Source organism: Coptis chinensis, chromosome 6, assembly GCF_015680905.1.
Source record: "Coptis chinensis isolate HL-2020 chromosome 6, ASM1568090v1, whole genome shotgun sequence".
NCBI lineage: Eukaryota > Viridiplantae > Streptophyta > Magnoliopsida > Ranunculales > Ranunculaceae > Coptis > Coptis chinensis.
In genome coordinates, this window is record NC_141461.1 from 4,796,242 (window position 1) to 4,811,367 (window position 15,126).

At 36.4% G+C, this 15,126-nt stretch overlaps 4 protein-coding genes across 8 annotated transcripts; 2 read left to right on the forward strand and 2 right to left on the reverse strand.

Annotated features, from left to right (window-relative positions):
* Positions 1-213: 213 nt before the first annotated feature.
* Positions 214-3,781, forward strand: LOC147490950 (uncharacterized). 3 transcript variants are annotated; one of them, XM_086567082.1, is made up of 7 exons: positions 214-783; positions 879-1,008; positions 2,025-2,074; positions 2,366-2,410; positions 2,496-2,617; positions 3,041-3,155; positions 3,283-3,781. In XM_086567082.1, the coding sequence occupies exons 1-7, from the start codon at positions 682-684 to the stop codon at positions 3,346-3,348; spliced, it is 630 nt and encodes a 209-aa protein (XP_086423208.1). In that variant the 5' UTR covers positions 214-681; the 3' UTR covers positions 3,349-3,781. The 3 variants fall into 3 exon arrangements, with proteins under 3 accessions (XP_086423208.1, XP_086423210.1, XP_086423209.1); XM_086567084.1 differs by having other exon boundaries at positions 3,047-3,155; XM_086567083.1 differs by having other exon boundaries at positions 2,028-2,074.
* LOC147490951 (pentatricopeptide repeat-containing protein At3g24000, mitochondrial-like) lies at positions 3,111-7,178 on the reverse strand. Its single transcript, XM_086567081.1, has one exon. The coding sequence runs from the start codon at positions 7,032-7,034 to the stop codon at positions 3,990-3,992; it is 3,045 nt and encodes a 1,014-aa protein (XP_086423207.1). The 5' UTR covers positions 7,035-7,178; the 3' UTR covers positions 3,111-3,989.
* An 811-nt stretch (positions 7,179-7,989) lies between these two features.
* On the forward strand, positions 7,990-8,591 carry LOC147490952 (uncharacterized). The gene is made up of 3 exons (XM_086567147.1): positions 7,990-8,298; positions 8,403-8,453; positions 8,547-8,591. Exons 1-3 carry the CDS (start codon positions 7,990-7,992, stop codon positions 8,589-8,591), a joined length of 405 nt encoding a protein of 134 aa, XP_086423273.1.
* Positions 8,592-9,290: 699 nt separating this feature from the next.
* Positions 9,291-13,980, reverse strand: LOC147490953 (beta-1,3-galactosyltransferase 7-like). 3 transcript variants are annotated; one of them, XM_086565918.1, is made up of 12 exons: positions 13,835-13,980; positions 13,427-13,681; positions 12,547-12,643; positions 12,395-12,456; positions 12,096-12,310; positions 11,919-11,982; positions 10,955-11,027; positions 10,742-10,862; positions 10,575-10,662; positions 10,356-10,481; positions 9,949-10,058; positions 9,291-9,863 (listed from the first exon to the last, which is right to left on the reverse strand). In XM_086565918.1, exons 2-12 carry the CDS (start codon positions 13,522-13,524, stop codon positions 9,715-9,717), a joined length of 1,203 nt encoding a protein of 400 aa, XP_086422044.1. In that variant the 5' UTR covers positions 13,525-13,681; positions 13,835-13,980; the 3' UTR covers positions 9,291-9,714. The 3 variants fall into 3 exon arrangements, with proteins under 3 accessions (XP_086422044.1, XP_086422045.1, XP_086422043.1); XM_086565919.1 differs by having other exon boundaries at positions 12,395-12,441; positions 13,835-13,975; XM_086565917.1 differs by lacking the exon at positions 13,835-13,980 and having other exon boundaries at positions 13,427-13,818.
* Between the last annotated feature and the right edge of the window lie 1,146 nt (positions 13,981-15,126).

Here is a 15,126-nt window from a genome sequence, read left to right on the forward strand (position 1 = left end):
ATCAGTGAAATAGAAATGGCGACTCTAGGTCATATTCATTTGTACATCAACTCACCTTTGCAATAAGGACAAACCAGCTACCAAATCTAACTGCTAGCTGTATGCTAATAGGAACGCCATATAAAAACTAACGCAGCTCGGTTGTTGACATGGTGTGGATTCATACATAAAACCTACAGTATTATAAGCTACAACGAAGTTAGAGCATTAATTGTGAAAGAATCATGACCACTCTCATTCACTATCCGTCCCTTGGTCTCATCAAAATGTACCAGTGAGTCAGTGACCACCAGGAGTCAAAAAATTGCTGCACAATCAGGACTACTTGCATCCTAACTGATTCATACAATGACTTTGAACAAGGGATTAAAAAAATGATATCAAACTCATTTGGACAATTGGACAGCAAGGTTCGCCATGCTATGTTGCCTGATCTCAAGGAGAATAAGAGATACCTTCAACTTTAAACTGGGATTTGGAATGTTGTAGGTTGAGAAAAAGAACATTGAAAGTTGGTACAGAAACCTTTGTAGTTTGCTTTGCCATTAAGGTTCCAAAGTTATTCCATGTACATATATGCTTGGCTTTCTTTGGCACCTTCATATGTAACCAACAAAGCTTGCGTATTTCAGCTTAAACCTGTTTTTTTTAACATCAACAAAGAAGCCTAGTTCATCTTCCATGGAAAATGAAGGGAATAAACAGATTGGTAAGAAGGTTGCACCCGCCCAAATCGGCCAACTTGATTCAGATATGGCACTTGCTGTGGCTTTGCAGGAACAGGTTTTTATTTTATTTTCTATCTGTTTTCTCTTACTTGTCATATTGCATGAAATACATAAGATATTGCTAATTGAATGGAATGGATGGCTTTTCAGGAAAGGGACTTTATGAGCCTTTTGATGAGTGAAAGTAACACCGAAGACGATAATAGCACTTCTAGTGGGGATGATTCATTTAATGACGATGCTGATGAGGGTGAATTTTTTGGGGATGATACTTTTGAAGGTAATAAGGTTTTAAAATTTAGACAAGTTGTCACGTTAACTCTGTTCACTTAGATTTTGACGAGACTTGGCATGCAAGCTCAAAATAAAGATTACCAAGTAAAATACAACTTTCGAGTCATCTAAAAACTCGTCAGCGGGGTACTGTCGTCTTTTTGCACTTTTGGATTTTTATTCTACGCCCTGTTCAAGTGGGGCAGAATGGTTTTTATTAAGATCCAACCGCGGGCCTCATCCTTATGAATACATCCTCGGGTTAGACAACCTCTTTATTAGTATTTGAAATATCAAATGGTCAGTAAAGTTGGAATAGTGGCGTAGAATGGTTTTTTTTATTATTTTTCATTTGACTCTGGTCGAAACAAAACCCAAAATATTGCTGATATATCTCGTTTTTTGGTACACGAGATGAAAATATTCAATATATTTCTACTGAATATTGAATCTATTTTTTTGTTGATATATATTACAATTTTTGATATATTAATATATATCGACCGTTATATATACATCCGATATAAATTGTTGAATTTAACCAATTTCTAAACAATTTTTATTAATATATTAATAATATTTATGATATAATCGATAATATTTCTAATATCAATATACAAAATAAAATTTTGACAGATCAACAAATAGATATATATCCATTGATATATCTGATATATTTTGATTTTTGAGATACACCATTGCTCGAATTCGATATTTTGGTCCTTGGGTCGAAGTGGGCGTAATAAATTCGATGGCATTTCAAACTACGCCAGTTACATAGTATATGTTCCAATTTTGTACTCTCTGTAACGCTGTTTTTTTCAGTTTTGGAGATACAGAGTCCAAAACCATTGGACTCGGCCTTAAAACTTCTGTATCTTTCATTCTGCAATTGTTTTCAGCCTCTTTCAAAAGTAATTAACTAAGACAACTGTTTTCACATTGTTTTCAAGTATCATCCTTTTGAATTATCTTCAGAAACTACATTACTGGATATTAATTTTCCCTCCATTTTACATGTAGAAGAAGTTAGCTATGAGGAACTTGAGGAAGACGATGGCACTGAATATGAGGTACATTTTTTTTATTACAAGTATGCTTTCTGGTTTTCGTTTATCGACCTTCTGTAGATGTAATCTTACTAGAAACTTATGTCCATTAGTCTATAGGCATTTTTCTTTGTCATTGTTACTGTATATAGAAAAGTCTAAGAATTATAAGAATAAAAAATATCTAGGTACTGATCAATAAATGGTATAAATATCAAGACAACCTATTACTGTAGAGTGGATAGATTGCTTCATGCAGAGCAGAGAATTGCATATTATTCTGTGTTCAAAAGAATCACTAAACCATGATTACAGGACATGGAGGAAGACGATGTCGATCCAGATGAATTGTCTTATGAGGTAAGTAGAGTAATGTAGTAAGTAGTTCATATATTTTAATAACTCACTGTTCCTGGCAAGAATGTGACCTTTGCTTTTGCTGTAGGAACTGATTGCACTTGGAGAGTTTGTTGGAACAGAGAACAAAGGACTATTAGGAAGTGAAATTACAAATTACTTCCGGCCATATTCATACAAGTGCCAATCTAGTCCTGAAGATGGCCACCAGTAAGTCTGATGCGCTGGTTGATTTGCATATCCAATTCCGGTATTCTGGCCATATTTAGTTGTACACATGTTTCTTATCAAATATATAAAATAAGCAACACTATAAGCAACACCAGTTATATACTTATATACTGATGAAAAGGTAACAGAAGAAAGCTATGCAGGGCGACTCTACAAAGAGTAGCTAGTGACAGCCATATTTAGGTGTCTAAACATCTTACTAAAGTATTCCTGATGAAGTGATGAGGAAGTAACCATTGTTCCGTAGTCATCTGCATTTTACTTATTCAATTGATGCCTTAAGAATATGGAGAAATCACCAGCAGAACTACGGCTCATGCGTTACATAACAGATCTCATTAACTTTGTTGAGAAATAAAAATAAACTTGAATGGCCAGGAAAGATTCTAATCCAAGTCACAGTTGCAGATGTGTGATTTGTCAATTCGAGTATGAAGAAGGAGAAACAGTAGTTGCACTTGGATGCGAGCACGCGTATCATTCTGAGTGCATTAGCAAATGGCTTCAAATGAATAAGGTAAAAATTCAAAAGTACAAATATCAGATTAATTTGGTATATATAAAGAAAAATGTCAGATTAAGCGTCAGCATACATTTGGATGCCATCATTTTGTCTTGGTGCTGAGTCTATACTTGTGATGTAGGTTTGTCCCATTTGTAACACAGAAGTCTCCTTGACTCAATCTGTGCCTGATAGAACTGCTTCATGAAGAAAATGGCTCTAGAATACATCGAAGTATCGAACAGCTTTATCCACAATTCAAACTGCTACAACTCAAACTAACCACTTAAAACCATCATCAGCGCAATAGCTATTCTCTGGAGCACTGGACTTCGTTGGATCTCCCTTTCTTCACAAGAGCTGATGTAGTTACTGCACCAACAGCTCCTGTTTGGACCTAATCTACTGCTGATCTTGACCTTCTACAATTAACTCAACTTTAAACTGATACAGAAAAATTGTCTCAACAGAAGACAATATATCCTCTATTTAAAGATAGTTAATTGTCTAATTGTCATTTACAATTAATATACACAAGTATTTCGAACAAATATTTTAATTTCAGCATCAGAACATTGTTGATGTGTATTTGTTACAGGGCTACATGGATTACATGCTTATATAGTGTTAGTTTGTCAAAATTGTTGTCATGTCGTACAGCTCTTAGGAGACTTAATTATCACTGGGTTCACAGAATAGGCGACCTTCTGTTGTAGAGGTCCTGATCTCACACAGCTTGGCTTTCACTCATGAACAATAGTCTCCATGATAGTGCAGATAACTTGTAGTTTTAAGAGTGATTTCAAGAGAGGCTACCAATTTTCTTCTCCTTTATCACCAATATGTAGCTCACCATCTATCCTGACATCTACATATCCCATCCTTGAAATGATGGTAGAAGCTTCCATCCATCACAAAGATTTCCCTACCAGCAATCCTGGAGATGTGTTTCACCGATGTGTGGCAGTCAATACACATCCGCAAATTCTTTGAGATACGGACGGGTGAGTTGGCATCCAATGCGATGAGACCAAAACAAATGGCAAGTTTTTCAGAGTGAAAACAAGAGATGGGATTGAGATTGCCTTCACCTGTCAGAACAGGATCAAGAGGCAAGAATCCAACGTGTTCCATTTCACTAGCCATTTTATCCCACATATACATAATGTCCTCCAATTTAAGATGTGAAGACTCGCCTCCTTTAAACTTGTATATCATGTTACCAACATCTATGGAGCTGCATTCTTTAATAGATAACAATCTACGACCAGTCATCATACTCTTCAAATTACTACCAGATTCCCACATACCAGCCATGGCATGGGTATTGGAAAGGAGAAGGTACTTTGAAGCATTATTCGGTTCTAACTCGAAAAAGGCTTTTGCCGCTCTTTCTCCCATTTCTGGATTTGTGTGAACCTGACAGGCTTTTAGAAGTGTAGCCCACACGCAAGCATCAGGAGCATGTGGCATTCTCTTGATAAAGTATAAAGCTTCTTCTAGCAGATCAGCACCGCACATGATACCAACCATGCACGTGTAGTGTTCCAAATTGGGTTTGATTCCATAACTGTCCATAAGATTGAAATATTTCCATCCTTGCTCCAACATGCCTTCAGGGATACAAGCTGAAAGAAGTGCAGTGAACGTAATATGATCAGGCTCCAAACCAGATGCCTTCAATTGCTGAAATAAGTCAATAGCATCCTTAGCCATCCCATGAACTGAATAGCCAGAAATCATGGCATTCCACAACGCTATATCTTTTTGAAGTTCAGAGTCAAACACCACTCTGGCCTCTGTAATGCTTCCACACTTCACATACATGCCTATAAGAGCACTTGAAAGAGCAGCACGGAACTCGCCAAAACCGCTTTTCAAAATAAAGCCATGCAATTTTCTTCCCACCCCCAGAGATGCTATATAGCTGCAGGCTGAGAGAAGAACCATGAACGTAATTGAGCTTGGATCAAGGCCGTCCCCCAGCATTTTGGGAAAAAAATTTAGAGCCTCCTCTGCTTCTGTGTTGTTTATAAGGCCTGCCATAAAAATATTCCAAGAAACCGTATTTTTGTCCACAATCTTGTAGAACACTTTAGAGGCTGAATACATATCATCACACTTTGCATACATGTCAACCAAGCCACTCGAGACAAAGATGTTAGGCTCTAATCCATTCCTCAAGATATACCCGTGGATCTCCCTCCCTTTCCCCAAAGCATTCAAATCAGCACAAGATGCAAGAGCACTAGTAGAGGTCACACAGTTTGGTTGGATTGATAAGCTTGACACTCCAGCAGAAAAGCATTCACAGGCTTTGAAATTATCCTTGGCCAAACTGATAATTCCTGAAGGCAACTGCATGATGCGGAACAACTTTATAGCTTCGCCACTAAGACCAGATTTTTGAAAACCAGATATCAATACATTCATTGTGACAATGTTTGGCACTAATCCCATTTGAATCATATCAGAAAGAAACTTAAATGCATCTTCTTTTTGCCCTTCTCTTGCAAAACCAGATAGCATTGTGTTATAGGTGATCATATCGGGCTTCAAGCCATGATTCAACATTGAATATAGTTGCACTGATGCCTCCATCATATTGCCCTCATTGACATATGCCATAATTATCTCATTGATTACAGCAGTGTTCTTGATCTCCATCTTCATGAACACCCTCTCTGCAAGATCCCTCCTCCCACATTTTGAGTACATATCAATCAATGAACCCCCAACAAAGATGTTCCCCAACAAGTCACATTTAAGAGCACACGCGTGCATTCCCTTTCCCAAAAGCAAATCACTCAAGGCACCACAAGCTGGGAGTATACACGCAAAGGTCACAGCATTTGGTTTTCCAAATGACCATAACATCTGATTAAACACAATGAAGGCATCTTCAAAGTATTCATTTTGTACACAACCTGAAATTATCCCATTCCAAGAACTTACTCCAGGCTTCAACCCTATTCCTCTAATCTCTTCTAGTAATCTCAAGGACTCATCAATCTTCCCATTGCGAGCAAAACCCGAAACCAGTGCATTCCAAGAAATTACATCAGGCTTCACTCCGTTTAACTGCATGGAGTCAAAAACATCTCTTGCCTCCTCCAAACTCCCCACATCCATGTACGCCGAAACAAGAGCTGTCCACGAAACTACATCTCTTTCAGGCATCAAATCAAAAACTCTCCTCGAAGAACCCAAATCCCCACAATTTGCATACATATCAATAAGCGCATTTCCAACAAACACATCCAGCTCCAACTTATTCCTCACTACATACCCATGAACCATCCTTCCAAACCCCAAAATCTCTAGTGCAGAACAAGCCTTAAGAACAGTAGGTATAAGAAACTTATCAGGTTTCAAACCTTCATCAACCATCAACCAAACAAGAAACACAACATCCTCCCACCGCTGCGCCCGACAACACGCTCCAATCAAAACAGAATAAGCAGGAACAGTTCTGTCAGTAATTTTATCAAACAATTTCCTCGCATCATCCAAAGAAGCTGCATTCCTTGAATAAGACATCACAACTTTGTTCCCAACCACAGCATTCAATTCCAAACCTGTTTTCACAACTTGGGCATGAATTTTTTTGGAGTCTAGAACATGGGTTTGTTTATTCACAGTACAATGACTTAACAAAGTGAGTAACTCTTCAACCTTAATCTTACTTTCTACCCTATGACTCCTCAAATAAACATCATTTCTAGACAATGAAGTGAAATGTGTGTCTGGGTGTGTCTTTTTCAGTTCAGTTTTATCTTCTAAACTAACATTTCTAGCTGAAACTTTGTATTTCAGTTTGATGCTTGTGGCGGGAAATGTGTTTGAAGAAGAGAGGATATTTGAGGGAATGAAACTAAATTGAAGAAACGACATTGAAAAGATGATTAATAATAGTGAAGTATCATGTTGTAGGAAGAGTTCATTTATTTCTGTGTCTTGTAAATGTTAAGAAGAAGAAACTTTGGGGTTGGGGTTTTTCAGGGCAGAGATAAACCTCTACTCTTTTGTCTTCTTCTTTACTTTCTGTCCAAGAAAACTTGCCCAGCTATGTCGTCATTGTGTACTAAATGTCCCGAAATTTCGTAGTAATTCCTGAAATTTCGTAGTATCTCTAGATGGTGGAAGTATCACATGTATATTTGAGGCTGAAATTTGAGACAAGTATTGGAGGTAAATTTGGAGTAGGGTCTACCATGCACAACATTGATATTGTCATGCGACATTACCACTGTCGCCCCAAAAAAAAAAAAAAAAAAAAAAAACGCAACATTGGCAATGGCGCACGATATTGTCATTGTCGCGCCACACATGCATCCAAAACCACAAATTTGCATTCACAGATGTGGCTAGACAAGTGATACCTCCACATTTGTTTCTACCTAGAGATGATTTTTCGCGAAATTCCGAATGATGGAGATAAATATATAGGTGATACCTCCACCTAGAAATGCTCAAATTTCAATAAAAGTTCTATATGTATTGAAATTTTGGTAAAAATTTCAGATTCTTTTGATATATATGTATTCGGAAATTCTGACAAATTGATGTTGACTAAAGGAAATGCTGTTTGGACCCGCATGCGTTGGATCTGTCTTGTGTATTGTTTTTTCTCATGTCAACTATGAATCTATGAGCAAATATTTGGCAACGGCTACTTTTCCCATAACATAATAAAACCAACAACAAAAATCCAACCGTTATCTTCCTTCTCACTCTTTCACTTCCTTCAACACTAACAACAGCAAAACACAACAAGAAGAGCTAGCTAGAAGCCTAGAAAAAAATGATCATTGAACGCGTTATAACGATCGAGTATCTCCAACCCTCAATGTCTCAAGAGCTTCTCTGCAAGTTTCCAGATCAATCAGTCTACGATTTCGATTACACCCAGAGTGGAATATGGTCACCTTTACTCCCTAGAGGACATTTGAGTAGCTTTCAAGTTTCTCCATTTGAAGTAAGAAGAAGACTCTTAGAATATGACGATGGTGTGGAAGTTTTGCAAGAAAAGACTAGGAAAGTTGGTTCTAAGATTAAGAAGAAGGTGATTATGGCTATGAGCATGAAGAATAAGAAGAAAATGAAGAAGAAGTTGGATTTCTCTGTTACTCCTGTTACAGAATCTAGTCCAAAGAAGGTAATGTTAATTTTAATCAATTTGCTCGAGCCCCATTAACTAGTTTTGATGTATTCGCTCATGCGTTTCTAATATATATTTATTTGTCAAAATGTTACGTACAGGGATGGGCCAAGGCATTAAGGGCAGCTTCCAAACCATTCAAGAAGCATAAGGTGGCACCCTCTTTTCAAATAAGGCTGCAAAACTTTCTTAATCTGGGAGAATATTAGTAGTCAATTCATGTATTTATTTGTGTTGCATTTTAGGTGTATGTCATTGTAATTGAAATGCCACGAAAAGATTTAATATAAGAGATGATTACATTTTATGCACTTCTTAACTTCTTATCGCCGTGTCTTTATTTTATTTTGTGTTATTTAAGTTTTTTTATTAAACTGTGGAACTTTCTTGTGGCCAACATACCGATTGTTGAGAATTGAAGAATTACAGAATTCATGAAATTTCTACAGTTTGGAAACATGTCACATCGAAATTCAACAATTTTCATGTGCTAGTTCTACTGATTACTCAGTTATTGGTAAACACAGCTTCTACCAAAATTTCGTGTCTACGGTGCAGTCTAGCTTCTCATCAGTTCTCTTCTTTTTCTTTTTGATCCTGTCCTGATAGTCATAGAATGCAAATTTTCAAAAAACAACAGCCATATGCCCATTGGCCATTAGAAAAATCTCCTTAACACCCATGCCACAGTTACCATTGTATCACTATTGTGTGTAACTGTGTATTAGTGCAACAAACTATTGGCATTTCGGGTACTTATATTGTTAGTATCGACGGCTGGATTTCGATTTTTTTGTTGCTGGCAATCAGAATTGAACCAGTCATTGTGTACCATTACTGGCAATCCAGTGTTAACAATGTTGTTCATGTAAATTTTATATTGGAGTTTCGACAAAAATGAAACACTACAGTAATGGGTGCATGTAGACAAGCTCACATCTTCCATTACAGAAACATGAACAATAATGGGAACCATGTTAGACTGCTACTTTGAACATGAACCAAGCTATTATAATTAGACTAAAAAAGGGACTGCAAAGTTTGTCTTGTACAAGTCACTTGTACATCTACCCATTTTGAAAAGATCCTCTGTCTAAAACTCTCTTAAATATATGAATAGCAGTCCCCAGATCGATCTACCCTAATGTAGCAACAACCACCAGAGTAAATTATGGTTGTTCAATCAAAACTACTTGCAAATCAATTGCTAGTTTCCTTTCCTAAATGCTTCCTCGTATACAAATACTGTATAGTTAGCAACATGAGGTGTATAAATATGCTTTTCTCTCTAACTTATGTCGACAAAACTGCTTGACGAAGCTTTCTGGAGGATATTTCACTCACTTTTGTCTCTCAAACAGATCCTGTAACGAACTCCAATAAAACATGTTGCCACACTCTCATCTAATTAACTTAGAGCATGGCACTCCAAATAGCTCCATCACCTTCACCACATCTTGCATGAACTTCCTTGATCTTTTCCACTGATTTGCAAATGCCACTGCAAGTCCAATCAAATGATGCAACACAAACATTCCCTGCCTGTGCTTTCCATTCGCAGTCTACAAAAGGAAACAATAATTTAAAAGTGAAACTTACCCATAATAAATTTACAGCTTGCATAACAGATTTTTTGAAAAATCTTACCTGGTGGAGTTCCACAACACATATTGCGCTCATCGATGTGTTCAACTTCGAGCCCTATAAACCAAGCACCAAGGGAGACATCTTCATTTGCATACTTGTGCAATATGGGCCTGCAATCACAAACAACAACCCCAAAGTCTGACCTCCAAAACTGAAATAAAACGTAGAACTTCGTTTAATTTTGTAAACATCTATCCTTCAGAACAATTGTCCCACCTATTTCTACAACGCGGACCAGAACTGTAATTGTTTGTAAAGCATAGGAGAAGTGTGTGATTCATGTGGACACTTTCTTACACTGAAATATAGCAACCACAATGATGGATACTATGACCATTTCAAATGGGCCTATACACATTTTTGAAACTTAAATTGTAACTATAGTAAACACGGTGAATATGTCTTACCGGTTGATAGAGATGTATGTAGCTAGATCCTTTGAGATGGCATAAATCTGACCAGTTGCATGTCTAAAGTATTTGTTCCCTTCTTCTCCGAATTTCCAGTACTCGGGTTCATAGTATTTAACACTCCTACAGATGAGAGTAGTTAGGACACATCACAACATTATGATGCCAAAGAGATCGGTTAATCTGTTATCATGAAATAAGTGCTCGAGAAGTTACTTCTGAGAAAGAACAGGGCCAGACTTCATGCACCCCATGTAAACTCTGGGCTTTGAACGGTGGCGAGCAAGAGTAATAGCCAGCATACCTACATACGAAATTGATTAAAAATTTAAAACCTATACTCAGTAATGACATATGCAGATCTATAGTAGGCTAAAACATACCCAAATTTACGTGCACATCATCATCCACTTTGACATAGAAATCAGCATCCCATTTCGCAAGTGCCGTTGTAAAGAAGATCTTTGTTTTTGCAGATAGTTCGTGATACCCTTCAACATGCTCCTGTTAAATAATAGGGACATTATTCAGATCTTGAATCCTATAGTTTGCCACATTTATTTAATCAACACGCAGAAGTTACTTCAATACATTACCAGCCTAAGAAAGTCATTATGTTGTGCCTCTTCCGCATCAATAGCTCGATCCAAAATACTGTTGGATGTTGCGCTGCAACAGCCAAGTGCCAATTCAACGAAAAATTTCACAACTAGATAAAATACAACTAACCAATACCACATAAGGAGAAATACTCCATGATGACCTTCTTACAATGGCAAGGATTTTACCCAAGACCGTACAGCATACGAAGAAAGTAAGAAACAGATTTTTAGAGTAACTCTAAAGAATCAAAACAATTTTATTGGGTATACAAGTGCAAGCGAAGGCGATAAAAATTAGTGAAAGATTGATACTGCATTGTTTCATCCACAGCTTCCTACTCCCACTGGGAATCTTGGATCATAACAAGCAAGCAAGATTAATTGCATTTCAAAGAACATTTTCGAAAGCATAAAATTGAGAAAATTGGACATAATTCAATGAAACAAAAAAAAATGAATTGCTTTGAATGACAATTGTCCCCTTTGTACATGTCTTTTGATCATGTTAATTAGTTGTATATTATGTCACATTTATAACACTAATAAGTACATGAAAATGGTTAAAACAATTGGCTACTTATTAAGAGAAAAACAGACATATATACTACTATACAGAAGCCAACAACCATAGATGCTTGATGCATGGCATAAAACACGTAAAAACCCTCTTTGCTTGAAAAAAACTGCATAACTTGGAAGGTCCAGAATAATGTTAAGCATTAGAAATTCCTGAAATCTCAAAACGAAATGGTCTTTCACAGTTTAAAAAAGAATTAGTTGAGTTCTTAAATGTTGATAGCATGCAGAAGAGCAATTCTAGCACACAAAACATAGATTTGTGCGGCTCAAAAGATAAAAACTTTACCGATAAGCTCGAGATCAATAACTTTATATTTGCTCGTCCAGCTACAGAAAGGTACAAAACAAAGCAATGTAGAATTGAAATTCAGTAATCTACCTGTGACCAATCATGAAACGGATGACAATTCCCTTCTCTTTCTCTAATCGAACAAGATCTTCCCCTAATCATTAACAAAAACGAATTTTCAAAAAGGTGTAGAGAGCCGTTAAATATACAATTACAAATAGATATATTAACAAGAAAAACCAGGTAAACGGTATCTGAAAATAAAACCTTGCGGCATCCAGGTTTCTCGAACGGAATCACGCCTCCTTCGACTACTGAATGCAGTGTTTATACCGATAACCACAAACGCCTTCTTCTTTGGTGGACTAACAACAGAAGAAGCGTCCAGCATAACAGTAGACTGATTAGAGCTCCCCAGCTGCTGGGAACTACGTGCGGCGGCCAACTCCATCTGAAGTGAAGAGATTGTCTTGTCTAGAGTTCTGACAATTAAAGGAACCAAATGAATCACTAGTCAGACTAGAGGATCAAACATTTTATCTATTTTATTCAAAGCCGATACTCACTGAATTGCTTCGTGGGTTTTGTAAACCTCTCCCATTATATCCTTCCCCTGTCCAAGCATTCGCTATATGTGAAAAATCAAAATCAGACATTCAGACAAATATGAAAAATAAATGCAACATGCGTTGGAACTTGGATAACAAACAGACTAAACCTGCTTTTTCGTGCAGTCATCTGATATAACTTTCAGCTCTTGCTCTAGATGTTGTTGGGAAACAATTTGCTTATTTGACATTGGTGGATCCCATACTCTGCAAAAAGGTTCCATTAAATAAAATTAATACATTTTCTGACAATCGATATCTATAGAAACCCGGAGCTTCTCTGAAATTGTGTACCTAAATCAAGCCTCATTACATTAACGTAAGTACTCTTTTCACTTATCTAAAGTGGTAACCTCGAAAACAAGTGAAAATTGTACGCGTAAGACAGCCTCAAAGATTCAGTTTTGGGTGAAATTTGAACAAATGATTACAATTTCCATTTTCCCTGTGATATTTGGACTAGCAGCAGGCACCATTGTAGTTGTCCAGTATCAGTGGTAGACTAGTAGCTAGCTATAAAAAACAAAGTCTATTGGATTTTAAGGAAATAGGTCACCATTTAATCAATTTTCTGATTTAGGTACTAAAAATAAGCTAAAAGGGAACCAGTGTGGAGTGTGAATGTGCTTGTCTGCATTGGTGATAATGTTAGTTCTAATGGGTGTCAGTTAAACGTGTAAACTATTAACTATAAACAAGTGCAATGTAAAATATGGCTGTCTAAGAAATGTATTGGTTCAGCAGTGTTCTGAGCATAGCTGATAGAAATAACAAAGGGGTCATGTACTAAGATGGTGAGAGCAGATTAAAATTTATGAGAATGATCAGAAGCTATTAGTGTGAATAGATTTCAAAAAAGCAGGGAAAACTTCCTCCAATGTTCTTTGCTTGTTGGGGCTGAATGCCTGAATCTAGACAAAAATCATAAAATTCCCAACAAAAAATAAATAAATAAATAAATAAAGGAAAGAGAATCTGAGAGAGATATACCTGTTTGAGAAGAGCATTCCAAGAGCAAAACTGGAGATACACAGAATGAAAATCCATTTCAATGAAACCTTCTCAGAACTGTAGTTTTTATGCTTCATTTCTCCTCTTCAAACTTTCCCAGACCAAAAAAAAACAATCTTTCTCCCTCACTCTTCAAAGGGGGTGTCTCAAAATCTTCTCCTCTTCAATGACGTATAATTTTAATCTCTTTCTTCCTCTCTTGTTGAACTAACAAGAGAAAAAAAGAAAGAGGGGCTGAAATAGTATTCAAAAGACTTGGTTAACAAAGGTCAAATGAAAGAAGGAAAGTAATCAAAATGGAATTCAAACGTTTCAACACTCTTTCTCACAAAACTGTAAAAAAAAAAAAAAATTCTAAACAGTACAGAGCTGGTTTTCATCTTCTACCTTTTTTTTTTTCACTCCATCATCTTTTTGTGTTTTGTGGGGCCAAACATCACCATCATCGTATCTAAATTCCAATGCAAATAAAAATTTGTCACTTGGTCACAATGATTCTTTGTCTGCAACGTGCCTGCTTCACTTTGTGATCCGTGAACAGTTCTGAAATCATTTATATAGGCGTTAACTTTAATGTTTTTATTCCTGTAATTAATGACAGATTACACGTATCATATTTTCCTATATTTCTATGTACCTTTGGTAATCTTATAATTAACCAATATATGTTTATTTCACCATATTAAGAAGCATGATTATAAAGTATCAAGGTCTCAAACTCTCAATATCTCATAAATGTGAATCTTGATTATTCTGATGATTAGCCAATTTAGTAGTGTTTCCTCCAAGATGCTAGCTAATATGTTATGTGTTAGTGTTACCACTTATACCATTCAGTTTGAGACTTTGAGCTTTGATTATTTTGTTGATTTAATTTGGTGGTTTTTACTCATGAGAGCATCTAGGGTGCATCACGGGCCGTTGACAGTACTTCTTTGTGTGCACACTAGCTTTTCGGTTTACTCATATATCAAAATATTTTTTTTGGTAACTTATATCAAAATATTTTGCATCACAAAATATGGTGGAAAATTTACAAATGTCACATAAACTTGATTTTCTAGTGATACGATTTTGTACCATGCTGTAAATGGCGAAATGCTAAGTTATTGTTGATTGACTTTAGAGATATACTAAAAGTCTGAAACCACTTGAGGAGAAGTTGTAAGTTGTAACCACAAGTCTTGCACTTCATGCAAACAAAGCAGTGTTGTGTTTATGAAACCCAGCTTTCATGAAAAGCAACCTTTATGTGATAGTGTCTTGCTCATGTCAGCTGCCCCTCTTCACTGTTGTTCTGTTCATTTCCTTCCATTTTTCCTCTTTCAAGCTAGTTTGTAAGGAAGCTGCCTGTCATCAACTCATCATATATATATATAATCCGGGCTCTTAAAAGGACTTTAAATAAATATCAAATCTAAAACAACTACAATTTCACCTACAAAATGATTTAAAACTTAATTTTTTGTACATATGATCTACTAACCATAAAGAACATCTCTACAAAAATTCAACTCATTTGATATTCTCTTTCAATTATCTTCTTTCAATATGAAACTGTGAAAATAATTACGAATCATCCAAATTAATGAGGCTTGTAAAGGGGTGTTTTGGTTTATCTTTAGATGCAATGAAGAGAGGAAAAATGGGTTAAGGTTTTTTGGAAAGACCGAGTTCGC